The sequence below is a fragment of the Balaenoptera physalus genome (genome assembly GCF_965194825.1).
Source record: "Balaenoptera physalus genome assembly, chromosome: 3".
In the NCBI taxonomy this organism is placed as follows: domain Eukaryota; kingdom Metazoa; phylum Chordata; class Mammalia; order Artiodactyla; family Balaenopteridae; genus Balaenoptera; species Balaenoptera physalus.
In genome coordinates this window covers 121,794,341-121,822,316 of record NC_138890.1, presented here as the reverse complement: position 1 = coordinate 121,822,316, position 27,976 = coordinate 121,794,341, and the positions used below count along the sequence as shown (strand labels likewise).

Here is a 27,976-nt window from a genome sequence, read left to right as displayed (position 1 = left end):
TCTTCTAATAATTTCCAGTGTTGTATTTCATCACCACTTAAATAGCTAGGGGGAAAAATGGCTCAGATTTAAAAACTTACTGTGAAAAATTTGTAGGTAGATAACTAATATTTAACTTTGAGTGAGAAACTAAATCCTAACAGTAAATTCCGTTCATTCTCGTCATAGCATTAGTGTTTGATAGAATGGGTGGTGGGCATTTTATATTAATGGCTTGAATTGAGATTTCACTTTATAAGTTGGGTTTTCATTAAAATTATCCTTGTGCATGTAATGACTATGTTGCTATTTTGATTAAACCTCCAGCTCTCCACAGCTGTTAAAAGAATCACATTATTCTAAAATTGCTGTGGATCGAAGAACAGCTCTCTCTTCTGCCTCTGAATGTAAGATAGATCGTAGTGAAAGGAGAATGCGTCGAAAGATTAAACCAAACGTCCCCAAAGGGCGTGGATCAAAACGAATTCGGAGTAAGACCTCTAAGAAGGAACCTAGAGCTTCTAAGCCTGTGCTGGTGACTCTTCGAGCTTCCCAGGAAGAAGACGAAGATGATGCGGAAGACTTTGAGTCTGACTATGAAGAAGAAAGCTATCATCTTGCTCCTGAAGAAGTAAACAAAGCTCCAGTGTTTGTACCTGTTGGTCTCAGATCTCCTGAACCGGTTTCTGCTCAGATTGAGGAAACCATGGAAGAGGTAGTTTGAATTTTGAATCCTTGGAACTTTATCTTACTTGTTTTTTGCTTTTAGTGGATCATTATCTCTTCTCTTAGTGATTATTAGGATTTGAAGATTATTAGAGTAATTTGTTTGGGGCCTGCTGCATAGCCTAGGAAATCAGTAGAAATAGGCTTGTGTGATCTCCTATGTTTACTCAACCCCTGCAACCCAGGCCCAGCACAAGGTAATCAGTATAACAATACTGAGAGAAATCTAATTTCACTTGTATCTGGGGGCTACTTAATCTCCTTTCTGGTTAATTAAAAAAAAAACAAAAAACTTGGCAGATGTTTTCTATTAACTCTTTGTGGTAAGCTCAAGTTAAGCTCTGGTTGGTAGAGAAGGTAGAAGGGACATATTTCTTTCTCTTTCTCTGTCTCTTTTTTTTTAATGAATTTATTTATTTTGTTTACTTTATTTTTGGCTGCGTTGGGTCTTCATTGCAGTGCGTGGGTTTCTCATTGCGGTGGCTTCTCTTGTTGTGGAGCACGGGCTCTAGGCACGCAGGCTCAGTAGTTGTTGCGCACAGGCCCAGTTGCTCCTCGGCATGTGGAATCTTCCTGGATCAGGTCTTGAACCTGTGTCCCCTGCACTGGCAGGTGGATTCTTAACCACTGTGCCACCAGGGAAGCCCTCTCTCTTTTTTTAATTGTGGTAAATTACAGGTAACATAAAATTTACCGTCTTAGCCATTTTAAAGCCTACAGTTCAGTGGCATTAAGTGCATCCATCCACAGAACTTTTTTTCATCTTGAAAAACTACAACTCTGTACCTATTAAACAATAATTCTGATTATTCCCTCCTCTCTAGCCTGTGGCAACCACTTACTCTAGGTCCCTCATGTAAGTGGAATCATACAGTGTTTGTCCTTTTTGTGACTGGCTTATTTCACTTAGCATAATGCTTTCAAGGTTCATCTATACTGTAGCATATGTCAGGATGTCCTTTTTTTTTTTTTTTTGGCTGCATTGGGTCTTCGTTACTGCACACGGGCTTTCTCTAGTTGCAGTGAGCAGGGGCTACTCTTGTTGCAGTGCACGGGCTTCTCATTGTGGTGGCTTCTCTTGTTGTGGAGCGTGGGCTCTAGGTGCGTAGGCTTCAATAGTTGCAGCACATGTGCTCAGTTGTGGTGCGTGGGCTCTAGGCGCGCGGGCTTCAGTAGTTGTAGTGCACGGGCTCAGTAGTTGTGGCGCACGGGCTCTAGAGCGCAGGCTCAGTAGTTGTGGTGCACGGGCTTAGTTGCTCTGCGGCATGTGGAATCTTCCCAGACCAGGGATTGAACCCGTGTCCCCTGCATTGGCAGGCAGATTCTTAACCACTGTGCCACCAGGGAAGTCCAGGATGTCCTTTTTAAGGGCTAAATAATATTCCATTCAGTATATACAGTACCACATTTTGTTTATTCTTCTGTCAGTGGACAGTTGGGTTGCTTCCACCTTTTGGCTATTATGAAGAACACTGCTATGTACATGGGTATAAAAATATCTCTTCTAATCCCTGCTGTCAATTCTGCAAGTGGAAATGCTGGATAATATGGTAAATTGTAAATTGATGTTTAATTTTTTGAGCAACCCCCATACTGTTTTCCATAGCAGCTGCCTCATTCTACCATCCTATCAATAGTGTACAAGGGTTCCAATGTCTCCACATCCTTACCAACACTTGTTTTTTCTGTTTTTTGTTTTTTTGTTTTTTTTTTGATAGTAGCCATCCTAATGGATGTGAGGTAGAGGAACATATTACTTCAACTTACTTTATTATGAAAGCTCCTTACTCTTTTGCCTCTTGGTCTAACTTTGTAACTTCAAAGTTTTCTGTTCTGCCTCCATTTTTAGTAACTTATTTTGCTTATAGAGCATCATATCTGAATCAGTTTTGTATTCATGGTAGATTCAAAAGCCATTTGAATTACAAATGAAATTCCAAACTCACCTTTTTTTATTCATTGTTAATAATACCATGCTAAATGTTATGAAGTTAGTTGGAATGGTTGAAGCTAAATAAAAATGATGTAAAGTGGTTTCTTGTAATTAAAGTTCAAAGTAAAAATAATGAATTTAAATTTTGGTTGAAACCAAGAAAAGGTAAAAGGAAAGTTAATTTTGTGCAAGGATGGCTGGTTACCACTGCATGAAAATTCATTTAGCTATATGTTTTGTATTTTACAATTTCTTTGGGTGAAAGGCAAATTGCTCGTGAAAACTAATATTAGAAATTAACTTCTGAAAATCAGGTTCTAGGATATATCCCTGAATTAATACAGAATGCCTTTTTTTTTTTTAATTTACTTTATTTATTTATTTAGGCTGCGTTGGGTCTTCGTTGCTGCACGCGGGTTTCTCTAGTTGCGGCGAGCGGGAGCTAGTCTTCGTTGCGGTGCACAGGCTTCTCATTGCGGTGGCTTCTCTTGTTGTGGAGCATGGGCTCTAGGCACAGGGGCTTCAGTAGCTGTGGCACGTGGCCTCAGTAGTTGTGGCACACGGACCCTAGAGCACAGGCTCAGTAGTTGTGGCGCACGGGCTTAGTGGCTCCGCGGCATGTGGGATCTTCCCGGACCAGGGCTTGAACCAGTATCCCCTGCATTGGCAAGCGGATTCTTAACCACTATGCCACCAGGGAAGCCCCACAGAATGCCTTCCTAAATAGCATTGATTATAATAATAGAGCAAGGAAAGCTTAAATTGTATTCTTAATGGCCAGTTTACGAAGGCAGGGAAATTTGTTTATATGTTAGAAAAAGTCCCCTTTAAAAAGCGTTGAAATGCAATGGCATATTATTAGATCATAAAGGGATCTAAAATATTGATATATACTTCAGCATGAACCTTGAAACCTTGAAAACATTATGCTAAGTGAAAGAAACCAGTTATCAAAAAATCACATATTATATGATTCCATTCATGTGAAATGTCCAAAATAAGAAAATCTATAGAGACAGAAAGTAGATCAATGGTTGCTTAGGGATTTGGAGATGAGGAGTTAAAGGAGTCGGTATAGGGTTTCTTTTCTGAAGTGATGAAAATGTTCTAAAAGTAACTATGTTGATGGTTGCACATATCTGTGCTTCCATCACCAAAAAACATTGAATTATACAATTTAAATGGGTGAATTGTATGGAATGTAAATTATATCTAGATAAAGCTGTTAAAAAAATAAAGCTTTGAAACTGTGTAGTGCTTACAGAACCAACTTTCAGTTACCTAGAATATTCGCTTTATCCCCCCAATCCCAGCTTTTCAGAAAATATTTTGTCTTTTCAGATCACTTGAACTTTTAAAATTCATCCCAGGCCTATAGGATATTAGCAAAGATTTTTCTCTAATTGCATCTGAGCAGACAGACACAGAACACATAGGTGTTACCATAATAAATGTCTCAAAGGTAGATTTTCAAACTTGACTGCTCAATTTCTACTGAATCACAGTCTTTTATACTCATCTCTCTGTTAATAAGGGAATAGGAACCAGACTCCCTTCTTTATAGTCTAGGAGATAAATCTTAGTCTTTTTAACCCCCAGACTGTAAGGATCTTTGAAATAAGCCTGCTAAATGAAGAGTAAATGTGAGTGGACTCGTTATTTTACATGGCCATTCATCGCCATCAAGAATCATACAGGTTTTGGGGTTGTGGGAGAGGGTAATTGCCTTGGTGGGTCATGTGTGTGATAAATCTTTTAAAGTGCTTTCAACTCATCTGTATGATAGCACTTGGAACAGTGTATAGTTGATCACATGTCTGTTTTTCTTAGATTGTGAGTTCCTTGTGGGCAGGGACCAACTTGTCTTATTGAGCTTTGTATTCTTGTATCTGTAGCCCTCTAGTTTTTAGGAAGCATTTCATAAATGTTGACAGACTGATGAGAGAAACTGGGAAAGTAGGGACAAATTGGGGATAATGGAAAATGAAATGCTAGGTACTAAGTAGTTTAGCTCTGGAAGTTTTGCTTACTGTTTGTAAGAATCACAGACCCCTCAAAAACATTAAGTGTTTCACTTTTGCCAAGTTGATGTCAATCAGTTTAAGAATTACTATATTTCAGTTTTTTAAATCATGTATAAATGTGAATTATTTCTTCAGTTTAATATTTTATTTTATGATTCATTTTGTTTTTCTGTGATAGTATGCAAAAATGAATTAATGAAACTTTTCATTTTGACAGCTTGAAATACCCATGAATATCCCAGATGTAGGATGCATAGCTGTTGTTGAACATCAGCTCTCATCAAACATAGATTTGACTACTCAGGAAATGAAACAAGAAGACAATTTGAATGCATTATCAATTGTAAGCATCCATTTTAATATGTTTTGTCTTTAATTCTTTGTTTACTTTCAAAAGACTGAGTTTATTTTGAAAGCTTTAGGTTTACAGATGGTTCTTAACTAGTATGATAGAAATTATTCTATTATTTCTAGGAGCTGTTAAGTATGAATGGTAGAAACTAGTGAATAATTCATAGATTTTATATTTAACTTGAAAAGCATAGATTCCTGTGTGTGGGAATAGCTCAATATCTTCATAGACTTATGTTAAAATTCTGATGCATTAAATATATACTAAATGTAAATTATTTAAAACATATTTAGTTGCCTTTTGCTTGGCACTCTTCCTTATTTAGTTGGTATTTATCTTGTTTTTGTAAATGAAGACTTACAACTTTTTCAAAAACAGTTTTATTAAGATACAATTCATACACTATACAATTCATCCATTTAAAGTATATAATTCAGTGGCTTTTAGTGTATTTACAGCTATATGCACAGGCAAATTTAGAACATTTTCATCACCTCAGAAAGAAGTCTTATGCCCAGTGGCAGTTGTTCCCCCATTTCCTTCCAGCCTTCCCCAGGCCTAGGCAACCAGTGATCTACTTTTTGTCTCTATAGGTTTCTCTATTCTGGAGATATACACACAGTATGGTCCTTTGTGCCTGGTTTCTTTCACTTAGCCTAGTGTTTGCAAGGTTCATTCATGTTGTAGCATGTATCAGTACTTCATTCCTCTTTGTGGTCAAATCATATTCCATATGAATATACTACATTTCCTTTATTCATTCATCTGTTCATGGACATATAGGTTGTTTCCATCTTTTGGCCATTATAAATAATGCTGCTATAAACATTTGTGTACAAGTTTCTGTATGGACGTATGTTTTCATTTCTTTTGGGTACATTCCTAGGAGTATAATTGCTGTGTCGTATGGTAACATTGTTTAATCGTTTCAGGAACTAGCAAACTGCTTTCCAAAGCTGCTGGACCATTTTATATTCCCACCAGCAGTGTATGAGGGTTCCAATTTCTTCACATCCTGACAATATTTGTTATTTGATTTTTTGGATCTAACCATCCTAGTAGGTTTGAAATGGTACCTCATTATGGTTTTGATTTGCATTCCCTAATGATTAATGATGTTGAGCATCTTTTCATGTGCTATTATTGGCCATTTTTGTATCTTCTTTGGAGAAATGTCTATTTGGAGTCTTTGCCCATTTAAAAATTTTTTTGGTCTATTTGTCTTTTTTTTATTGAGTTGTAAGAATTTTTTTATATTCTGGGTACAAGTTCCTAATCGTATATATGATTTTCAGATATTTTTTCTCATTCTGTGGGTTGTCTTTTCATTTTCTTGATGGTTTCCTTTAGAGCAGGGGTCCCCAACCCCTGGGCCGTGGACCGGTACAGGTCTGAGGCCTGTTTGGAACCGGGCCACACAGCAGGAGGTGAGCAGAGGGTGAGCGAGTGAAGCTTCACCTGCCGCTCCCCATTGCTCCCCATCACTTTCATTACCACCTGAACCATCTGCCCTCCTCCCCCATCCATGGAAAAATTGTCTTCCACGAAACTGGTCCCTGGTGCCAAAAAAGGTTGCAGACCACTGCTTTAGAGTACTTGGACTTCATTTATCTATTTTTTTCTTTTGTTGCTCATGCTTTTGTTGTCATATCTAAGAATCCTTTCCCAAAGCCAAGATCCTGAAGATTTACTCCTGTTTTACATTTAAGTCTTTAATGCATTTTGAGTTAATTTTTTTTTTTTGGCCATGCCACATGGCTTGTGGGATCTTAGTTCTCCGACCAGGGATTGAACCCGGGCCCCCAGCAGTGGAAGCACCAAGTGCTAACTGTTGGACTGCCAGGGAATTCTCCCCATTTGGAGTTAATTTTTTATATGGTGTGAGATTAGAGTCCCACTTCATTCTTTTGCGTATGACTATCTAGTTGTTGCACCATTTCTTTGAAAAAACTGTTCTTTCCCTATTGAATGGTCTTTTATTTTTGTCAAAAATTCGTTGGCTGCAGATATGTGGATGCTCAATTCTATTCCATTGATTTATTTGTCTGTCTTTCTGCTGGTGAGGCTCTATTGATTTGTTGCTTTGTAATAAGTTTTGGAATTAAAAAGTGTAAGTCATCCTATTTTATTCTCTTTTTAGGATTGTTTTGGCTATCATGGGTCCCTTGCAATTCCATATGAATTTTGAAATCAACTTGTCAGTTTCTACAAAGACGTCAGCTGAGATTCTGGTTGGGATTGCACTGAATCTGTAGATCAGTTGGGGGAGCAGGTGTTGCCCTCTTAACAATGTTTGAGTCTTTCAGTCAATGAACATGGGATATTTTCCCATTTACTTAGCTCTTCTTTGATTTCTTTCAACAATGTTTTGTAGTTTTCAGAGTATGAGCTTTGCATTTCCTTAACTTCATTTTTAAGTATATTATTATTTTTGATGCTATTGTGAATGGAATTGTTTCCTTAATTTCATTTTTGGTTTGTTTATTGCAAGTTTATAGGAATACGTTTGATTTTTATATATTGGTCTTGTATCCTGCAACTTTGCTGGACTCATTTATTAGTTCTAATAGTTTTTTAGTGGATTCCTTAGGATTTTCTACATATAAGATCATGGCATATGTGAATAGAGATAGTTTTACTTCTGTCTTTCTGTATTACTTTTGTAGGGCTGCTGTAACAAAGTACCACGAACTGGGTGGCTTAAAACCACAGAAATTTATTCTGTCATAGTTCTAGAGGCTAGAATTCCAAAATCAAGATGCCCCTGATGATGGGTCCTTCTGGTGGCTCTGAGGTAGAAATCATCTTGGGCCTTTCTCTTACCTTCTGGCAGTTGCTGGCATTCCTTGTCATTCCTTGGCTTGTGGCAACACAAGTCCAACCTTTGCCTCCATTGCCACATGGTGTTGTCCCTGTATGCGTGTCTGTGTTTCTTTTCTTATAAGGACACCAGTCTTATTGGATTAAGGCTAACCCTAATCCACTATAACCTCATCTTCACTTGATTACATCTAGGAAGACCCTATTTCCAAATAAGGTCACCTTCACAGTACTGGGGGTTAAGACTTCAACATACCTTTCTGAAAGACATAATTCAGTTTATAACACATTCCAGTCTGGATGTCTTTTATTTCTTTTCTTGCCTAATTACCCTGTCTAGAACTCCAGTACAATGTTGAATAAAAGTAGGGGAAAGCATCCAGTCTTTCACCATTAAGTTTGATGTTAGATGAGATTTTTTTTCATAGATGCCCTTTTTCAAATTGAAAAAGTTCCATTCTATTCCTAGTTTGTGTGAGTGTTTTATCATGAAAGAGTGTTGGAATTTGTCATATGCTTTTTCTGCATCTCTTGAGATGATCATGTAATTGTCTTTTATTGTATTGATATGATGTATTACATTGATTGAATTTTGGATGTTAAACCAAAAGTTGTATCCCTGGGATAAGTTCTACTTAGTCATGGCATATAATTTTTTTTTGATATTTATTTATTTTCTTTATTTTTTTGGCTGCGTCAGGTCTTCGTTGTGGCACATGGGCTCCAGGGCGCGTGGGCTCCGTAGTGTGCGGCTCTCTTGTTCAGGCACGTGAGCCCAGTAGTTGTGGCACGCGGGCTTAGTTGCCCCGTGAAATGTGGGATCTTAGTTCCCTGACCAGGGATCGAACTCCCGTCCCCTGCATTGGAAGGTGGATTCTTTACCACTGGACCACCGGGGAAGTCCCCATGGCATATAATTTTTATATGTTGTTGGATTCAGTTTGCTAGTATTTTAGTGAGGATTTTTTTGTCCATATTCATAATAGATACTGGCCTATTATCTCTGATGAATCTGACACCAGGTTCTTGTGGTATTAGGAGCTGAAAGCCCTCCAAGTGGGGCCTGCAGGGAGAAGGGACCCTGTTTTCCTGGCCACAGCAGTCTGAGGTGGAGTCTGCCTCACTGAGCTGGAAGGAGGGAGAGAGCAGTCTTAGCTCAAATACCACAGACTTTCACCTTTGTTACTGAATTTTCAACAATTTTATCAAATATATTTGCATCTTACGCCCTTAGGACCATTTCCAGAGGCTTTAAATGGTGGTTCTTTAATAAATTTTACCAGTTTCATTGGGGAGAGGGTCAGCAGAGCTCCTCATGCTGTCATGCTGGACATAGATCCTATAACTTCTTAATTTATTAATATTCATTTAATTTTTAAGCCACCTAGTAGTGTAAAAAATTTGTGATATTGTTCAGACCTTGGTTTCCATTGAGTCAAAACTAGCAGCAGATATGACTAAAGTTGGATTATGAAATTGAAGAAGTAAGAAGGGCAGATGCTTGTTGCATATGATCAGAATTAAAATTTGCATATAATACAAGCAAAAGATAAAAGAAGGAGCAAGAGATGAAAATATTTGGCTTTTAAATGATTTCTGTTCTTGTTTATGAAATTTTATGAATAATTATAAATTTCCACTCCATTGTAACTAAAAGCATAGAAAGACCTGTAAAATGTAGTGCTTTGAGATATAGAACATGTGTTTGGGAAAATACCTAAGCTATTACTTTTCTTTTCCTCTTTTAGGAAATGACCACAGGTGAACATTCCCAAGCAGAAACAGGTAACTGTTCATAAGGAAACAGCTAAAAATACTTGGTTAACACCAGCGAACAGAGTGATTTAATAGTGGTGGTAATTAGTAAATGAGTCAGTTTGCTGGAGAATTGAATGAAAAGATCCAGCAGTTTGAATATGTTATCTCTAGGAGAAACTTGGGTTCTTGGAATGCTGCTTTAGAGAGTGATTAAATGTTTGATAAAGAAGTATTTATTTTCTCTGATTTGCACAGATGTATTTCCTTTGAAGGTATTAAGTTATTTAACGAGAAGGAGGCATTTTCAGTGAGTAAAAGTCAACAGTTGATGCTCTATTTACAGTATATAAGCTGAATGAAATACTCCCCTAGTAAGGGGTTAGTGGTATGGAGGGTTTTGAAACTTGTTACTAGAGGATAAACACCTAAATTAAAATTCTTTTCTAAGCAACCAAACGTAAATTTCCCGATTCATTCTTCTATTTTAATGTTGATCTGGTTTTTCACAAGGTACCAACGATGGAAGCACTGAAGCTGCCATAACTTTACTTACAATGGGAGGTCTGGTGTTGCAGTCAGAGATCAGTACAGAACAGAGTGACGGTAAGAATAAAAGATAAGCCCTACCAAAAAAAGAAACCTTTAAAATCCAACTTTTAAGAAATATACCCATATTTGAATATTAAGTGAATATCTGCCTTTTACATTTGAAGTTGGCATCACTGTGTTATTTTTCCAGAAAAGGTAATATGTATGCATTGATCCATCCTACTTACTTAGCCCTCTAATGGCCTCCATTTCCATATAGTGCACTGGGTTTATTAAGGATAATCTGTATTTGTAGAATAGTTAATCTAGTGAATCCTCTACCTGTATCATCATAAACATCATTGGTTAACTGAACTCCTTGATCACTGATCTCTTCATACATGTTTCTTTAGCGAAGGAGCCGCTGCTTTAGATAGTCTTCACAATTACGTGACAGTCAAATACAGTATGAAGGGGCAATAGCAGTCATTGAGATAATTTAGTTTAGACTATTCTGTTAGTTTGGACTGAGCCAAAAAATATGTCAACCCAGACTCTTAGTATTTTATTTTAGGCTATGGTCTTTACTATCAAAGTACCTTCTACTTTACATTAAATGGATAATCATGTTACTTATAATCCTGTTAATCATTTTAACTGCTGATGAGTGACCTGCCATTTGTTTTAAGTGTCAGATTTCTTGGCCCATAACTATATATTTATCAGGAAAGTCTCTGATTTGTGTTCCCTATAGAGCTCCTTTTTCAATGGCAGAGTATTGCATTGTAGCCTGTCACAAATGTCTAGAACGTAAAATACAGGTTTTAAAAAATTATAAATGAAGATAATCCTATCTGGAAATTCATCTGAGGTTATATAGTTACTGAAAGTAACAAAAAGATTTATTTTTAATTGTAATAACAGAAAAGTTTCAGTCTATAAGAATTATTAAACTTAGAACATGTCAAATCTCTGGCATGAAATATGAGGTCATAAATTTCAAGTTGGAGCCAAAAAGAGCAGACTTTAAAAAAACATAGATAGTCAGTTTCTCAAATGTGTTTTACCCATTTTATCATTCTGCTAGTCCTCTCCTAATGAATTGAATAAATCTTTAACACACTGCTTACTCAAAAAAAAAAAAAAAAAAATTAGGGAATTCCCTGGCGGTCCAGTGGTTAAGACTCCCTGCTTCCACTGAAGTGGGCACAGGTTCAATCCCTGGTCGGGGAACTAAGATCCTGCATGCTGCATGGTGCGGCCAGAAAAAAAAAAAAATTAAAAATAAAAATAACAGAATTCTACCATTGCTGCATGTTAAAGGATTTATTTGGACATCTATTTGTATTTGGTCAATTTTAATTTTCTGGTTTTTTCTGCAGTAGGAGTATGTGTACTTCCTGATGTTCATTCAAACGATAATACAAATCTCAAAATTGTTCATGAATGTCAGGAACCTTCTTCACCTATCCGTAGTACATCTCCATCAGTAGAAGAAAACAAGATTATATTGGATGAACAAAGTACTAAAGAAGAAATTGGTTTAATGGAAGAAGTAAAGGAAAACTCTATATCATCCAGGTTTATTTTGCTTTATTAAACTATTATTGTTTTTTAAGTTTTACAAAATAAATTAGTGTTCAATTAATAAATATATATAAACCAACCATCAATTTGGCCAATAGCTTTGAGTAACAAATAAATGTAAGGTGGGCAGTGCTAATTTTTCACTCTTTAAAGTAAGGTTTAGCAGATTTTGATTTTAGTTTAATAGTTTGCATATTAAAATTACCACAATGGGTGTTTTAAGCTTTAATGAAACAGTTTTATGTAAATATAGTCCCAGTTTTACAGACATGGTCCAGATTCTTACACAGAATCCTGAGAGAATTCTTACACAGTTGATCAATTTCTCTTTCTTCCCATATCTTTCTAGGACAACTTCAGAAGTGACCAATAATTTGAGAATGAGAAGTAGATTTGCCAAGCCTAAGCCAAATCTTAAGAAAATTTTAGGGACCAGCAGGTTTGGTGCTCATCAGGAAGTTCCCAGTTTGTTTGTAACTAAAGGAGAAGTGGAAATTCAAAGAGGTAAACTTTATTGTTCCCTTGAAAGTTACAAAATTACTTTGACCCAAGAAATTTCATTAGCATTTCAAATGGAATATTCAGTTGTTACAATTATTTTAAAAAGTTAAAAAGTTAAAACATACAGAAAGTAGAATGAGCTATAAAATAAATACCCATAAACCCACCAACTAGTTTCAGTAATTATTACCCTTTCACTATATTTACTTGATCAAACTTTCTCTTCATATATATTTTTTTCTGTGTGTTTATACATGAATACTCAAGCAAACATTTCTTAGGGATACATGCATGTGGCAAAAAATAAGACAGTACCCAAAAGTCAAAAATTTTAAAACCTCCCTCTTTCTTGGTTCCCAGCCCCTAATCCCATTTCCAGTATCAGTTTTTATTGTAGACTTCTAAAAATGTTTCTTACACATAAGCATCTAAATAAGGGTGTGTGTATATACAGACAAGCACCCATATATATACATACACACATACATATATATGTATACACATGTATATTCCTTTCAGCAAGAACAAAAATATATGTATACTATATCATATATACTATTCAGCACTTCTTAAAAATAACAATTTTATTGAGATAATTCACATACCATAGAATTCACCCATTTAAAGTGTACAAGTCGGGATTTTCCTGGTGGTCCGGTGGTTAGGACTCCACGCTTCCACTGCAGGGGCATGGGTTCGATCCCTGGTCAGGGAACTAAGATCCCATAAACTGTGCTGAGTGGCCAAAAAAAAAGAAAAAAGTGTACAATTCAATAGTTAGTATATTCAACTTTTGCATATTATAAATAATGCTGCTAAGAACAGTCATTTATAAGTTTTTGTGTGGACATATATTTTTATTTCTCTTGGGTTTATACCTACAAGTAGAATTGTTGGGTCATGTGGTAATTCTGTGTTTAACCTTTTGAGGAACTGCCAAACTGTTACAAAAGTGGCTGCACCATTTTATATTTTTACCAATATTCGGTGAGGGTTTCAGTTTCTCTGCATCCTCCCATACACTTGTTATTATTTGTCTCTTTGAGTATAGCTATCCTAGTGGGTGTGAAGTGCTATCTCATTGTGTGTGTGTGTGTGTGCGTGTGTGTGTGTTTTAATTGGGGTATAATTGCTTTACAATGTTGTGTTTTTGCTGTACAACGAAGTGAATCAGCTATATGTATACATATATCCCCTTGCTCTTGGACCTCCCTCCCACCCCCCGCCCCCATCCCACCCATCTAGGTCACAGAGCAACGAGCTGAGCTCCCTGCACTATACAGCAGGTTCCCACTAGCTATCTGTTTTACACATGGTAGTGTATATATGTCAGTCCCAATCTTCCAATTCATCCTACCCCCCGATCCCCCCCGCTCATGTCCACACGTCCGTCCGTTCTCTACGTCTGCGTCGCTATTCCTGCCCTGCAAATAGGTTCATCTGTAACATTTTTCTAGATTCCACGTATATGCATTAAAATATACAATATTTTTCTCTTTCTGACTTACTTCACTCTGTATGACAGATTCTAGGTCCACCCACGTCTCTACAAATGACCCAATTTCGTTCCTTTTTATGGCTGAGTAATATTCCATTGTATATATGTACCACATCTTCTTTATCCATGCATCTGTTCATGGACATTTATGTTGCTTCCATGTCCTGGCTGTTGTAAATAGTGCTGCAATGAACATTGGGGTGCATGTGTCTTTTTGAATTATAGTTTTCTCAGGGTATATGTCTAGTAGTGGGATTGTTGGGTCGTATGGTAGTTCTATTTTTAGTTTTTTAGGGAACCTCCATACTGTTCTTCATAGTGGCTGTATCAATTTACATTCCCACCAACAGAGCAAGAGAGTTCCCTTTTCTCCACACCCTCTCCAGCATTTACTGTTTGTGGATTTTTTGATAATGGCTATTCTGACCGGTGTGAGGTGAAAGCCCATTGTAGTTTTGATCTGCATTTCTCTAATAATTAGTGATGTTGAGCATCTTTTTATGTGCCTCTTGGCCATCCGTATGTCTTCTTTGGAGAAAAGTCTATTTAGGTCTTCTGCCCATTTTTTGATTGGGTTGTTTGTTTTTTTTGATACTGAGCTTCATGAGCTGTTAGTATATTTTGGAGATTAATCCCTTGTCAGTTGCTTCATTTGCAAATATTTTCTCCCTTTCTGAGGGTTGTCTTTTTGTCTCGTTTATGGGTTCCTTTTGGGCAAAAGCTTTTAAGTTTAATTAGGTCCCATTTGTTTATTTTTGTTTTTATAGTCATTACTCTAGGAGGTGGGTCAAAAAAGATCTTGCTGTGATTTATGTCAAAGAGTGTTCTTCCTGTGTTTTCCTCTAAGAGTTTTATAGTGTCTGGTTTTACATTTAGGACTTTAATCCATTTTGAGTTTATTTTTGTGTATGGTGTTAGGGAGTATTCTAATTTCATTCTTTTACATGTAGCTGTCCAGTTTTCCCAGCACCACTTATTGAAGAGACAGTCTTTTCTCCATTGTATAGTCTTGCCTACTTTGTCATGGATTAGGTAACCATAGGTGTGTTGGTTCATCTCTGGGCTTTCTACCCTGTACCATTGATCTATATTTCTGTTTTTGTGCCAGTACCATACTGTCTTGACTATTGTAGCTTTGTAGTATAGTCAGAGGTCAGGGAGCCTGGTTCTTCCAGCTCCGTTTTTCTTTTTCAAGATTGCTTTGGCTATTCAGGGTCTTTTGTGTTTCCATATAAATTGTAAAATGTTTTGTTCCAATTCTCTGAAAAATGCCATTGGTAATTTGATAGAGATTGCATTGAATCTGTAGATTGCTTTGGGTAGTATAGTTATTTTGACAATATTTATTCTTCCAATCCAAGAACATGGTATATCTCTCTGTTTGTGTCATTTTTGATTTCTTTCATCAGTGTCTTATAGTTTTCTGAGTACAAGTCTTTACCTCCTTAGGTAGGCTTATTCCTAGGTATTTTATTCTTTTTGTTGCAGTGGTAAATGGGATTGTTTCCTTAATTTCTCTTTCTGACCTTTTGTTGTTAGTGTATAGGAATGCAAGAGATTTCTGTGCATTAATTTTGTGTCTTGCAGCTTTACCACATTCACTGATTAGCTCTAGTAGTTTTCTGGTGGCATCTTTAGGATTCTCTATGTATAGTATCATGTCATCTGCAAACAGTGACAGTTTTACTTCTTCTTTTCCAATTTGGATTCCTTCTCTTTCTTTTTCTTCTCTGATTTCCGTGGCTAAGACTTCCAAAACTATGTTGATTAATAGTGGTGAGAGTGGACATCCTTGTCTTGTTCCTGATCTTAGAGGAAATGCTTTCAGTTTTTCACCATTGAGAATGATGTTTGCTGTGGGTTTGTCATATATGGCCTTTATTATGTTGAGGTAGGTTCTCTCTATGCCCACTTTCTGGAGAGTTTTTATCATAAATGGGTGTTGAATTTTGTCAAAAGCTTTTTCTGCATCTAATGAGATGATCATATGGTTTTTATTCTTTAATTTGTTAATATGGTGTATCACATTGATTGATTTGTGTTGTTGGATTCTGTTTGCTAGTATTCTGTTGAGGATTTTTGTGTCTATGTTCATCAGTGATATTGGCCTGTAATTTTCTTTCTTTGTGATATCTTTGTCTGGTTTTGGTATCAGGGTGATGGTGGCTTCGTAGAATGATCTTGGGAGTGTTCCTTCCTCTGCAATTTTTTGGAAGAGCTTGAGAAGGATGGGTGTTAGCTCTTCTCCAAATGTTTGATAGAATTTGCCTGTGAAGCCATCTGGTCCTGGACTTTTGTTTGTTGGAAGATTTTTAATTGAAGTTTCAATTTCATTACTTGTGATTGGTCTGTTTATATTTTCTGTTTCTTCCTGGTTCAGTCTTGGAAGGTTGTACCTTTCTAAGAATTTGTCCATTTCTTCCAAGTTGTCCATTTTATTGGCATATAGTTGTTTGTAGTAGTCTCTTATGATCCTTTGTATTTCTGTGGTATCTCATTGTGGTTTTGATTTGCATTTCCCTGTTCACTAATGATGTTGAGTATCTTTTTATGTGCTTATTTGCATATCTTCTTTAGAGAAATGTCTCTCAAGATCTATGCTCGTTTTATTTATTTTTATTTTTTTATTTTTTATTTTTTTTGATGTGGATCATTTTTAAAGTCTTTATTGAATTTGTTACAGTATTGCTTCTGTTTTGGTTTTTTTTTTTTTTTTGGCTGTGAGGCATGTGGGATCTTAGCTCCCCGACCAGAGATCAAACCCGCACTCCCTATATTGGAAGGCAGAGTCTTAACCACTGAACCGCAAGGGAAGTCCCTATGCTCATTTTATAATTGAGTTATTTTTCTTTTTATTATTGAGTTCTTTATATGTTAGTGCTGTTTTTAAAGATTAATATATTGACAAAAAATCTTTCTGTATGGTTGCATAGTGCTCTTATTTCATTTTTTCAATAGCCTCACTATACTTTCCATGTCCCGTCCCTGCCAAGGTCCCAATCTCTTAGGGTACTAGTGGGAGCAGGAGAAGCAGTGTAAGTGGTGGGCTGCCTAGATTGTATTCAGCCCCACACGTAGAAGATCTGGATAGTTAGCATCATCTTTTCCCTGTTTTGGGGTTCTTGATCTCTGGGATTTTCTTTTCGCCAACAATTCCTGTGGTTCAATTAGTTAATTCATTACTTTGGCTTGAGCGGTACCCGGAAGGTCTCTCAGTGTGCAGACCCCAGTTACCTCTTTTATACAGACGTCATTTTCTTCCGCTTTGTGATATTATTCATCACAGAACAGCTCCCTCCCCAACACTTCCCCCAAGGTGGAACCAGCCAGGCCTGATGTGTACCCACCTCTAAACCTCTTCTGTATGTGGGTTTCTGATCATACCTGCTATTACAGTAAAGTAGAGATACAATAGCTGCGGCTGCCAGGAGTGAAATGTGTGCAGTGCAGACTCATTAATTATCTCATTTATGTTAAAAAGTGTAATTGACCCAGACCACCTTTTTGCCATGTGAATAAGCTTGCTTTTTGGATTAAGAGAAGTTTGGAAGAGCCACTATGTAGTGATCTTTGAAAAAAGAATATGTTTCTAATATGGAGATTTTGACTTTACTATTTTGGGCTGTATTTTAAATGTGTTTTTTATTTAAGAAACTGAGAAAAATGCTTCTAAAGGAAGAGAATTAGAAGATAAAAACCTTGAATCAGTTACAACAGCAGAGAGTAAGGAGCAGAGCAAATTGGCATCTGTACACGGTATTGAAGAAACCAGTATTTCACAAGAAGCATGCCTAACTGGAAGGTAAAAGAGGAAAGATATTCTGGTATTTGATTTATATTCTGTGTCAACTATAGGCATAAGCAGTAGCTGTAAGAATTTGTTCTGTTGCATTAAATCTATCTTAAAAGTTTGAAAACCATTAAATTAGATGAACTTTGACATACCTAGCTCTAAACATAGTTCTGTGGTTGTCTCCTTGATTTCAGATACATACTAATCTGTCTTTCAGAGATGAAGATGAAGAAGGGAGGTCTGCAGAGGTTCAGCTGTCTTCAGTTGCCCCTGTTGTTTCGTCTGAGTCAAGGCCCCACACACTTGGTTTGGGTACGGGTCTTGGTGAGAGTTCTGTCGAAGAGCCCCTGGGAAAGGACTCTAACGGAGACAGTGTGCTTATACTTCATGTGCCAGAGGTAAACGAATGTAAAATATAACGGGGTGGCTAGCTGTTTATTCCTTATTTAAAATGTTAAGTTCTAATTTACACACAATAAACTTTGTCCTTTTTAGTGTTCAGTTCTACAGATTTTCATAAACGTATATAATCGTATAACCAATACATGAACAATTCCATCACTCCCCAACTTTTCCAGGGTCCTTTTTTAATTACTCCTTCTCTCCACCCCCCACCTCTGACAACCACTGATCTTTTTTTTTTTCCCTATAATTTTACCTTTGCGAGAATGTACTGAATATGTTTTTAGTCTCTGGAACATAGAGATAAAATAACCAATACCTAGCTTTGTTGTAAAAGCTTTGAAAAAGAAAGTGTTTTGTACAGAGAGAACTCTTGCTTCTTAGCCTCTGGATCTGAGAAGTTCATTCTCAGAGCAAGTGTTTATTGAGATGTTGTGTGTGCAATACTGTGTGAGATACTTGGAATACAACCTTGTGAGGAACAGATGAGTAAATGAATGGTTAAACTCAGTCTGATAGGTGCTATGAAAGAGAGTTGTGTGAGACTCAGTTGGAGTGGCCCTCAACCCAATCCAGCAAAACTAATCTGGTGGGAGCAGTGGGCGGAGCCCAGGCATTAGCTTTTTTTTTTTTTTAAAGTTCCCCAGGTTATTCTAATGTGCATCTAGCACTGAGCAAATCCTTGATCTGGAAGAACAAGTATGAATTAGCCAGTTACAGGGAGAGGAACATGTACAAAGAACAAGTGTGAAACAGTATGACATGCTCAGGGACTGTATAAGTAGCTGTGAGTGGAATATAAATGAAGAAAGTGCTTAGAGGTGAAGTTAGGTAGCCTGGGGACAGATCATAAAATGAATTTTTATGGCTTGCTAAGGAGTTTGGGTTACATCCAAAGTTATGGGATTTCCCCCTACCCCCCAACTTTTTAATTTTTATTTTGAAATAATTTCAAATTTAGAGAAAAGTTGCAAGAATCTTACATAGAAATCTGTGAACATTTTGCCTCATTTGCGTGCATGCCTAGCTCTAAACATTATTCTCTCTCTGTGTTGCTCTCCATCTTGGTAGGTACTTTAAAACAACTAAACCATATGAAAGTAAGTTGTAGACATGAGCCGTCACCCACAAATACTCCAGCTTGTATCTAAGACCAAGGACCTTCTCTTACAGAAAAATGACAATACTATTACCACACTCAATATTACCATACTACCTAGAATTGATTTAATAATAATGTGTAATATACAGTTGCAGCCAAACCTCTTACAGTGCATTTAGCTGTCATTTCTTCTTACTCTTTTAATCTAGAGTAGTCCTCTTGCCCTTTTTCCTCTTTTGTGTACTTGACATTTTAGAAGAGTCCAAGCTAGTCTATAATCTGGATTTCTTTTACTGCTTCCTCATTATTAGATTCAGGTTAAACGTTTTTTTGCAAGAGTACTACATAGGTGATGTTTTGCTCTTCTTTTGCATCATATCAGGGCACACATAATGTTGGTTTGTCCCATTATTGGTGTTGCTGACTGATCACTTGGGTAGAATGGTACCTACCAGTTTTCTCCATTATAATTGCATCTTTTCCACTTAGTCAGTAATTTAGTATGCATTGATGATTCTTGCCTGAATCAATTACTGACATTGTTGGTTGCAAAATGAAAGTTTTAAGATCTTAAGCAGTAGAGAATTACAATTGGAATTTCATTTTAGAGAAAACAGTGTTTACAGTTTTGTGGAAAACAGATTGGAGGGAACCATGCTGGGGGCAAGGAGACCAGTTTGCTTCCATATACATGTCACCTACTAATGGTACAGTGGCTGCTGTGATGGGGATAGAGAGAAGGTTGAAGGGTTTGGATCTCCCTTTTCTGTTACTTCAGAAATCATTTCATAGCCTGCACGTATTTAACAATTTAGTCATAATTCCCTTGTGTATATATATATATATATATATATATATATATATATGTGTGTTTATTTAAATGAATCAAAATTTTATTGGTACAACTAAAAGTTTCAAAACACTTGAAAAATTCTATATATAGGTTAGATAAGTTGTTGAGTTTTGAAACAATAACTGTTCACAATATCACATTGTCAGGAAAACTTTTTAAAACTGAGATTTGGTCAATCTCACTCTTTCATTTTAATTTTTTATGGCAGTGTAGTATTCCAGAAGTCCAACAAGAGAATATAAACAATCCTCAAGACCTAACAGGTATGATAATCTGCTTCAGTAGAGTCTTAGAACCTAATAGTATGTTTTTTACTGCCCATTTGACTTTGGAAAAACAAAGCAGTTTTTGTTGGTCTATGATGGCCTTAAATTAAAAAAACAAACAAAAAACTTGAAGTATTTTGTATATAAGTTTTGTTATTCAGAATTATAAATCTTAAAAAAAAAAAGGAATTATGAATCTTCTCCATAGTGAATCATCTTTATCCTTTAAGAAATTTTTATTTATTTGTTTCTTGAGGGGTATAATTTAGTTTTTTATTCTTCGGGATAAGTTGTCATGAGACTTTTTAGAAGTGAAATAAATTAATGATTTTCTGTCATTTCATGGTTCATTACTAACTTTTAAACTTTGATAATGAATCTAGTTGCTAATGTACATCAAGAAGGTGAGGATGAACAAGCATTCATTTTAACTCTGGTGGAAATCCCAACCAGTGCAGTAGAAGAATTTGCTGATACTACTATGCAGTTAATGCCAAACCCTTTACTGCCAGCCCCCATATTGGTCAAATCAGTGAATACAGAAGAAAGGGGGGACATGAGGTAATGAATCAACTAAATTGTTTTTGCTAGGGGGAAGGGGTGCTTTATGAATTGAACAGTATCGATTGAACAAGCCATTCACCAACATTATTTGTAGTTGTCGTGGAGATCTTATTTAGTAATTATGTGGTAAATTAGAGAAGAAATTACTGATTTTATATCTGATAAGGATGCCATTTAAATGTATAATATAATACTTTTGTATGAAACTTTGTTGGTATATTAAGTATTTTGAAAGCTAAAAAAATTTAGCAATCTGGATCATAAAATAGCATCTGTTAAAGGTTACTTTGTATACATTTATATATTTTTTAAATTCTGAAATAAATATACATTCACAGAAAGTTGCAAAAATAGTACAAAGGATACATTTAAAAATATTTTTGATATTCATTTTAATTCTTTGCTGTAGAATTCTTAAGTTGTATTTTAATAGTCATTGGTTAAGATGCTTAATTGTCTATCAAGTAACATTAGAAATTGAAGCCCTTTATATTAGGAAGAGGCATTTTAGACTAAAATTTAACTTTACTGGCAAAGAAAACATTATTTTTATGCCTCAGATTTAATTCAATATTATGGAACTTAAGTTGTGAGCTTTTAAGTATGAATGGAGCTCAAAACTAACATTTTTGTGGCCATGGCCATGTATATAATAGTTACTTTGAAGTTTTTTGGCAGTTTTCATTGGAATAGCTCAGGCTTTAACCTCATAAAATAACTAATTTAATGTGTGTGTATTTTCTATGCAGTATCAGTTTTCCAGTAACTTCAGCTGGTCAGGATGACATGTGTTTATCTAATTCTGGAAGAGATGATTCCGAAAAGCCTCCTGCTAATTTGGATCTTGTATCTAGGAAGAGATTTCATTGTAGGCTTGATGAAAGTGACCATGTTCCTCCTGCCAAAAAAAGTTCACTCACTTTAAGAGACGATTGTCAAAAATATACCTCTGAGGTAAGATGGTATCATTAAGCAAGTAAGACGGCCGTATTGCAACGGATCTGTTTTTCTTTTTCCTTTAGACTCTTTATATAAAGATAGCTCTAATACTTTTTGCCATAAATAATCCAGATAAAACCAGTTTTGGATTTTTACTTTCAGCCAGTTCTAGGTGAAAATTGATGGATATTAATCAGAAAACCCATTCCCAGCTCAGTGTCATTGGCTAAAAATTAAGCTGAAAGCATCATACAGATGTGGATCTTGGCTGTACCACTTAACAGCTGTGGGATCTTAGGCAAGATTCTTCACTTCTCTGAATGAGTTCCCTACTGTGTAAAATGGTAATAGTGATATCATCACTACCATTATCATAATGCTTAAAGCTTCCCGTTGCTCTTAGGAATAAAACCAGAACCTCTAAGGCACTGTTTTTGTTTGGCTGTTTTCTGTGTCTAATCTCATCTTGTGCTGGTCTCTGCCTCGCTAGCCACATTGACCATCTTTCAGTTTCTCAAATGCACCATACTCCTCATGTCCCAGGGCTTTTCTTTTGCTGTCTCTTCATTTATGAAACATTCCCTTGCAAAACACAGACTTCTTTAGCTCAGTCATCACTACCTTAGGGACGCCTGACAATACAGTGCAGATTCAGTTACCAGCCACTGTGTTGTAAGTTTCTTAAGCACCCTCTTGTTTTTGTTTCTGGTAATCATAAGTTACTACACTATAGAACAACACTATGGAAAAATTAGAATCTATATTCTCAAAGGGACAGTTGAAGACCAATAGTCCTTAGATGATAGTAGACAACAGAGGCGGTGTATTCTGCCATATCTGATAGGTTAAAAAATGGTATCCTGGAATAGTTTTTAATTTCTCTTACTATGAGTAAGGTTGAACATCTTTTCATATGCTTAAGAACCAGTTGTATTTCCTTTCCTTTGACGTGACTCTATACTCTTTACCCATTTTTCAATTGGGTTTGTTGATCTTTGTCTTGTAGATTTGGAGGAACTCTCTGTTTTTTATGTCTGTGATATGAGTTGCAAATTTTTTTTTCTCAGATTGTTGTCTTTTAACTCTACTTTTTGTGATTTTCTCATACAGACTTTTTTTGCTTAACTTTTTTTAAAATTTATTTATTTATTTACTTTTATTTTTGGCTGTGTTGGGTCTTCGTTTCTGTGCGAGGGCTTTCTCTAGTTGCGGCGAGCAGGGGCCACTCTTCATTGTGATGTGCGGGCCTCTCACTGTCGTGGCCTCTCTTGTTGCGGAGCACAGGCTCCAGACGCGCAGGCTCAGTAGTTGTGGCTCACGGGCTCAGTTGCTCCGTGGCATGTGGGATCCTCCCAGACCAGGGCTCGAACCCGTGTCCCCTGCATTGGCAGGCAGACTCTCAACCACTGCGCCACCAGGGAAACCCCTGCTTAACTTTTTAATGAGAAAGTTTTCAAACATTTAAAAAGGTAGACTGGCTAGTATAATGTATCCCTGTGTATCAGTCATCCTGTTTCAACATTTTGTCAGCATTCCATGCAGACATTGTTTCATTTTATTTTAAAAGTATATTTAATGACATGGAAAAAAGATCACAGTACATCACTACATGCAAAACTAGGTCACCAGTTTAAAATAGGCCATTTAAAAAATGATAGATATACATTGGTGTGACTCAATATATAAGAAAAGTATGTATAGTGTCTCTTGGGCCTGTTTGTGGCTTTTAAATATTTATTTATTTATTTATTTATTTATGGCTGTGTTGGGTCTTCATTTCTGTGCGAGGGCCCCCTCCAGTTGCGGCAAGCGGGGGCCACTCATCATCGCGGCGCGCAGGCCTCTCACCATCGTGGCCTCTCTTGTTGCGGAGCACAGGCTCCAGACGCGCAGGCCCAGCAATTGTGGCTCACGGGCCTAGCCGCTCCGCGGCATGTGGGATCCTCCCAGACCAGGGCTCGAACCCGTGTCCCCTGCATTGGCAGGCGGACTCTCAACCGCTGCGCCACCAGGGAAGCACTGTGGCTTTTATTTTCTAAACTGTTTTCAGCATTTTAATGATAAAAAGTTGCTTATAAATAGCCGAAGTTATAATTTTAAATTCTAGAATGTATATACACCACACTCAGATAGACATGCAAATACTTTTTATTTTTCTGTAATCAGATATATCAGTCTTTTGGGGAATTCCCTGGCATTCCAGTGGTTAGGACTCGGTGCTCTCACTGCTGGGACCTGGGTTCGATCCCTGGTAGGGGAACTAAGATCTCGCAAGCCGTGGAGCATGGCCAAAAAAAAAAAAAAAATTTTTTTATTAGTCTTTTTTTTTTTTAAATTTATTTACTTATTTATTTTTGGCTGCATTGGGTCTTCATTGCCGCGTGTGGGCTTTTTCTAGTTGCAGTGAGCGGGGGCTACTCCTCCTTGTGGTGCACGGGCCTCTCATTGCAGTGGCCTCTCCTGCCGTGGAGCACGGGCTCTAGGCACGCGGGCTTCAGCAATTGTGGCACGTGGACTCAGTAGTTGTGGCACACGGACTTAGTTGCTCTGCGGCATGTGGGATCTTCCTGGACCAGGGCTTGAACCCGTGTCCCCTGCATTGGCAGGTGGTTTCTTAACCACTGTGCCACCAGGGAAGTCCCTATTATCTTTTTATGTATAGATTATGCAGTATGTTATATATTGAAGGTCTACCTTGAATGTAATATAAATTCTTTTAATTAATATTGATTTCTATAAAATTTATTTTGGTTTTAAGAACAGTGGAACCAACTTAATTTTCCCCAGATGCATATCCGTTTGTCCCAGCACCATTTATTGAATAATTCATCTTTTGTCTGCTGATTTAAAATTCTACTTTTGGGGACTTCCCTGGTGGTCCAGTGGTTAAGGCTCTGAGCTGCCACCACAGGGGGCACGGGTTCAATCCCTGGTCAGGGAACTAAGATCCTGCATGCTGCACGGTGTGGCCAAAAAATAAAATAAAGGTGTATTTTTTTAAAAATTATTTATTTATTTATTTTTGGCTGTGTTGGGTCTGCGTTTCTGTGTGAGGGATTTTCTCTAGTTGCGGCAAGCGGGGGCCACTCCTCATCGTGGGTGCGCGGGCCTCTCACTATTGCGGCCTCTCTTGCTGCGGAGCACAGGCTCCAGACGCGCAGGCTCAGCAATTGTGGCCCACAGGCCCAGCTGCTCTGTGGCATGTGGGATCCTCCCAGACCAGGGCTCGAACCCGTGTCCCCTGCATTGGCAGGCAGACCCTCAACCACTGCACCACCAGGGAAGCCCCTAAAGGTGTATTTTTTAAAAAATAAAATGAAATTCCACTTTTGTCAGATATTAAATTCCCATACATATTTGGGCATATTCCTGAACTTTCCTTTCTTCTTCATTGATTTACGTATTTGTTCTGGAGCTAGTATCACACTGTTTTAATTATTGTAGCTTTTAAGTGCTTTACTATCTTAAAAAGGGATAGTCTGGGGGCTTCCCTGGTGGCGCAGTGGTTAAGAATCCGCCTGCCAATGCAGGGGACACGGGTTCGAGCCCTGGTCCAAGAAGATCCCACATGCCGTGGAGCAACTGAGCCTGTGCGCCACAACTACTGAGCCTGCGTTCTAGAGCCAGTGAGCCACAGCTACTGAAGCCCTCGTGCCTAGAGCCCATGCTCCGCAACAAGAGTAGCCCCCACTCTCCACAACTAGAGAAAGACTGCACACAGCAACTAAGACCCAATGCAGCCAAAAATAAATAAATAAAATAAATTAAGAAAAAAAAAAAAAGGGATAGTCTGTCCCTCTCCCCAACCACCAATACAATTTTCTTCTTTTTCCAAGTTTTTCCTAGTCACTTATGTTTTTTTTTTTCTTGGCTGTGTTGGGTCTTCTTGCTGCGCGCGGACTTTCTCTAGTTGCATCGAGCGGGGGCTACTCTTCATTGCGGTGCACGGGCTTCTCACTGCGGTGGCTTCTCTTGTTGCGGAGCACGGGCTCTAGGCACGAGGGCTTCAGTAGCTGTGGCTCACAGGCTCTAGAGCGCAGGCTCAGTAGTGTGGCGCATGGGCTTAGTTGCTCAGCAGCATGTGGGATCTTCCTGGACCAGGGCTCGAACCTGTGTCCCCTGCATTGGCAGGCGGATGTCTTAACCACTGTGCCACCAGGGAAGTCTGCTTATATGTTTTAAAGTTTATATTAATTTCAGAATTAGCTTATTCAGAGCTTAAAAAAAAAACAAAACCCTATTGGTACTTGTGTTAGGATCATACTAAGTTGACAGATGAACATAGAGAAAATTGACATCATAAATGTGATGTTGAATCTTCCTGTCCAGAAACACAGTGTGTCTTTCCAATTGTTTAAGACTTCTTTTGTGTCTGTCTCTCAGGGGTATTTTAAGTTCTTCTTCATATAAATCTGGTACATTTCTTATTGGATTATATCTAAGTATTTTATCTTTTTTGTTGCTATTATCATTGAATTCTTTTTAATCTAGAGAGCGTTACTGAATTACCCTCATTTTGTGTAGTAATTTTTCACTTGGTCTCTTGAGTTTTCTTAGTAAACAGTCATATCATCTGCAAATATAATTTTAATTCTTCTCTTCTACTTTTTACACCTTTAATTTCTTTTTTTCTAATTATATTGGCTAATACAACTTAAAAAAAATCAGAAAATAGCCCTAATAGTGGACAACTTTTTCTTATTCCTGACTTTAATGGGAATACTTCCAGTGTTTATGAAGCGGGATGCTGCCTTTCGGATTGCAATAGTTGTATTTTACGGTGTTAAGAAAATTCCTGTCTGTTCAATTTTACGTTTTTTTAAAGAATGGTATTATTGGACACTTTTCCTACAAATAGAGAGATGATATTATTTTTCTCCTCAGATCTGTTGATTTTTATTAATATGTTTTATAATATTAAATCATCTTTGTATTCCTGAAACAAACTTTTTTTTTTTTTTTTGGCTGTGCCTCGAAGCTTGTGGGATCTTAGTTCCCTGACCAGGGATTGAACCCGCACCCTCAGCTGTGAAAGCGTGGAGTCCTAACCACTGGACCGCCAGGGAATTCCCAAACAAACTCTATTTGATCGTGATGTTTTAGTCTTTTGATGTGCTGCTAAATTATGCTTGTCATATTTCATTTGATATTTTTGCACTGATTTGAGACTGGTTAGTTGGTATCATTATTATGCTTGATTTATAAAAGGCATTTGGAAGCTTTCCCTCTTCTGCTATGCTGTGGAATAATTTAAATAATAGTTGCAGTGTGTTTTTCATAAATGTTTGGTAGAATTCCCATAAAACATGTCTGACCCTAGCGCTTTCTGGGAAGTACAGGTTTTCTTTACTTAAGAAAGAAAGAAGGAAATAAAATTAATTTTATTTGACAAATAGATTTCTAATTTTTTTTTTGTAAATTTTCTTAAAACAGGTGTGTTCAAAGGAATTAATAAATGTTTTGGAGAAAACAGGTGAGTACATAAATTTTAATGTGATTGCATTTTGCTAAGTACCCCTGATTATTTTTGATATATCTTGTTTAAATTTGGGATTGAAGCAGAGTTTTCCTCATTTTTCTCTAAGAATCACGGCTTTATTATTAGAAGTTTTTCTTCCCTTCTGAGATCTTAGATTTGGCACTTTGGTGACCATGAAAAGCTACTTTCATCCTGTATTTAATAGAAAACAATATGGCTCCAGGATTTCCTGTAAAAGCTCAACAACTACATTTAAGGAATTAGAAAGCTGGGTATTAAGGAGTTTTTATAGGTCCTTAGCTTTACCCTTTTTTGTTTTTAATTAATTTTTATTGGAGTATAGTTGATTTACAATGTTGTGTTAGTTTCTGCTGTACAGCAAAGTGAATCAGTTATATATATGTATAACTGATACATATGTATATGTATAACTCCACTCTTTTTTAGATTTTATTCCCATATAGGTCATTACAGAGTATTGAGTAGAGCTCCCTGTGCTATACAGTAGGTTCTTATTAGTTACCTATTTTATATATAGTAGTGTGTATTTGTCAATCCCAATCTCCTAATTTATCCCTCTCCCCACCCTCCGCCCTTTCCCCCTTGGTAACCGTAAGTTTGTTTTCTATATCTGTGACTCTATTTCTGTTTTGTAAATAGGTTCATTTGTATCATCTTTTTAGATTTCACATATAAGCGATATCATGTGATATTTGTCTTTCTCTGTCTGACTTAACTTCACTCAGTATGACAATCTCTAGGTCCATCCATGTTGCTACAAATGGCATTTTTCGTTCTTTCTTATGGCTGAGTAATATTTCATTGTATATATGTACCACATCTTCTTTTTTTTTTTAAATAAATTTATTTAT

The 27,976-nt window shown here is 37.0% G+C and overlaps 1 protein-coding gene and 1 long non-coding RNA gene across 9 annotated transcripts in view; both read left to right on the top strand.

The window, feature by feature from the left end:
- Positions 1-27,976, top strand: part of BDP1 (BDP1 general transcription factor IIIB subunit) — an 87,436-nt gene that overhangs the window by 50,262 nt on the left and 9,198 nt on the right. For 3 of the 8 annotated variants that reach the window (XM_082457044.1, XM_082457042.1, XM_082457045.1), the window contains exons 25-36: positions 307-694; positions 4,880-5,005; positions 9,583-9,619; positions 10,103-10,195; positions 11,503-11,701; positions 12,057-12,211; positions 17,358-17,508; positions 17,717-17,897; positions 20,065-20,119; positions 20,506-20,683; positions 21,436-21,640; positions 27,059-27,098. In XM_082457044.1, coding sequence (XP_082313170.1) covers positions 307-694; positions 4,880-5,005; positions 9,583-9,619; positions 10,103-10,195; positions 11,503-11,701; positions 12,057-12,211; positions 17,358-17,508; positions 17,717-17,897; positions 20,065-20,119; positions 20,506-20,683; positions 21,436-21,640; positions 27,059-27,098 — 1,808 coding nt within the window. Of the gene's footprint in view, positions 1-306; positions 695-4,879; positions 5,006-9,582; positions 9,620-10,102; positions 10,196-11,502; positions 11,702-12,056; positions 12,212-17,357; positions 17,509-17,716; positions 17,898-20,064; positions 20,120-20,505; positions 20,684-21,435; positions 21,641-27,058; positions 27,099-27,976 lie in introns of those variants that run through there. The other 5 variants (XM_082457049.1, XM_082457043.1, XM_082457046.1 and 2 more) reach the window with 4 other exon arrangements.
- On the top strand, positions 22,696-25,129 carry LOC309658616. The gene is made up of 3 exons (XR_014262322.1): positions 22,696-23,340; positions 23,643-24,612; positions 24,920-25,129. It is a non-coding gene; the product is annotated as an uncharacterized lncRNA (long non-coding RNA).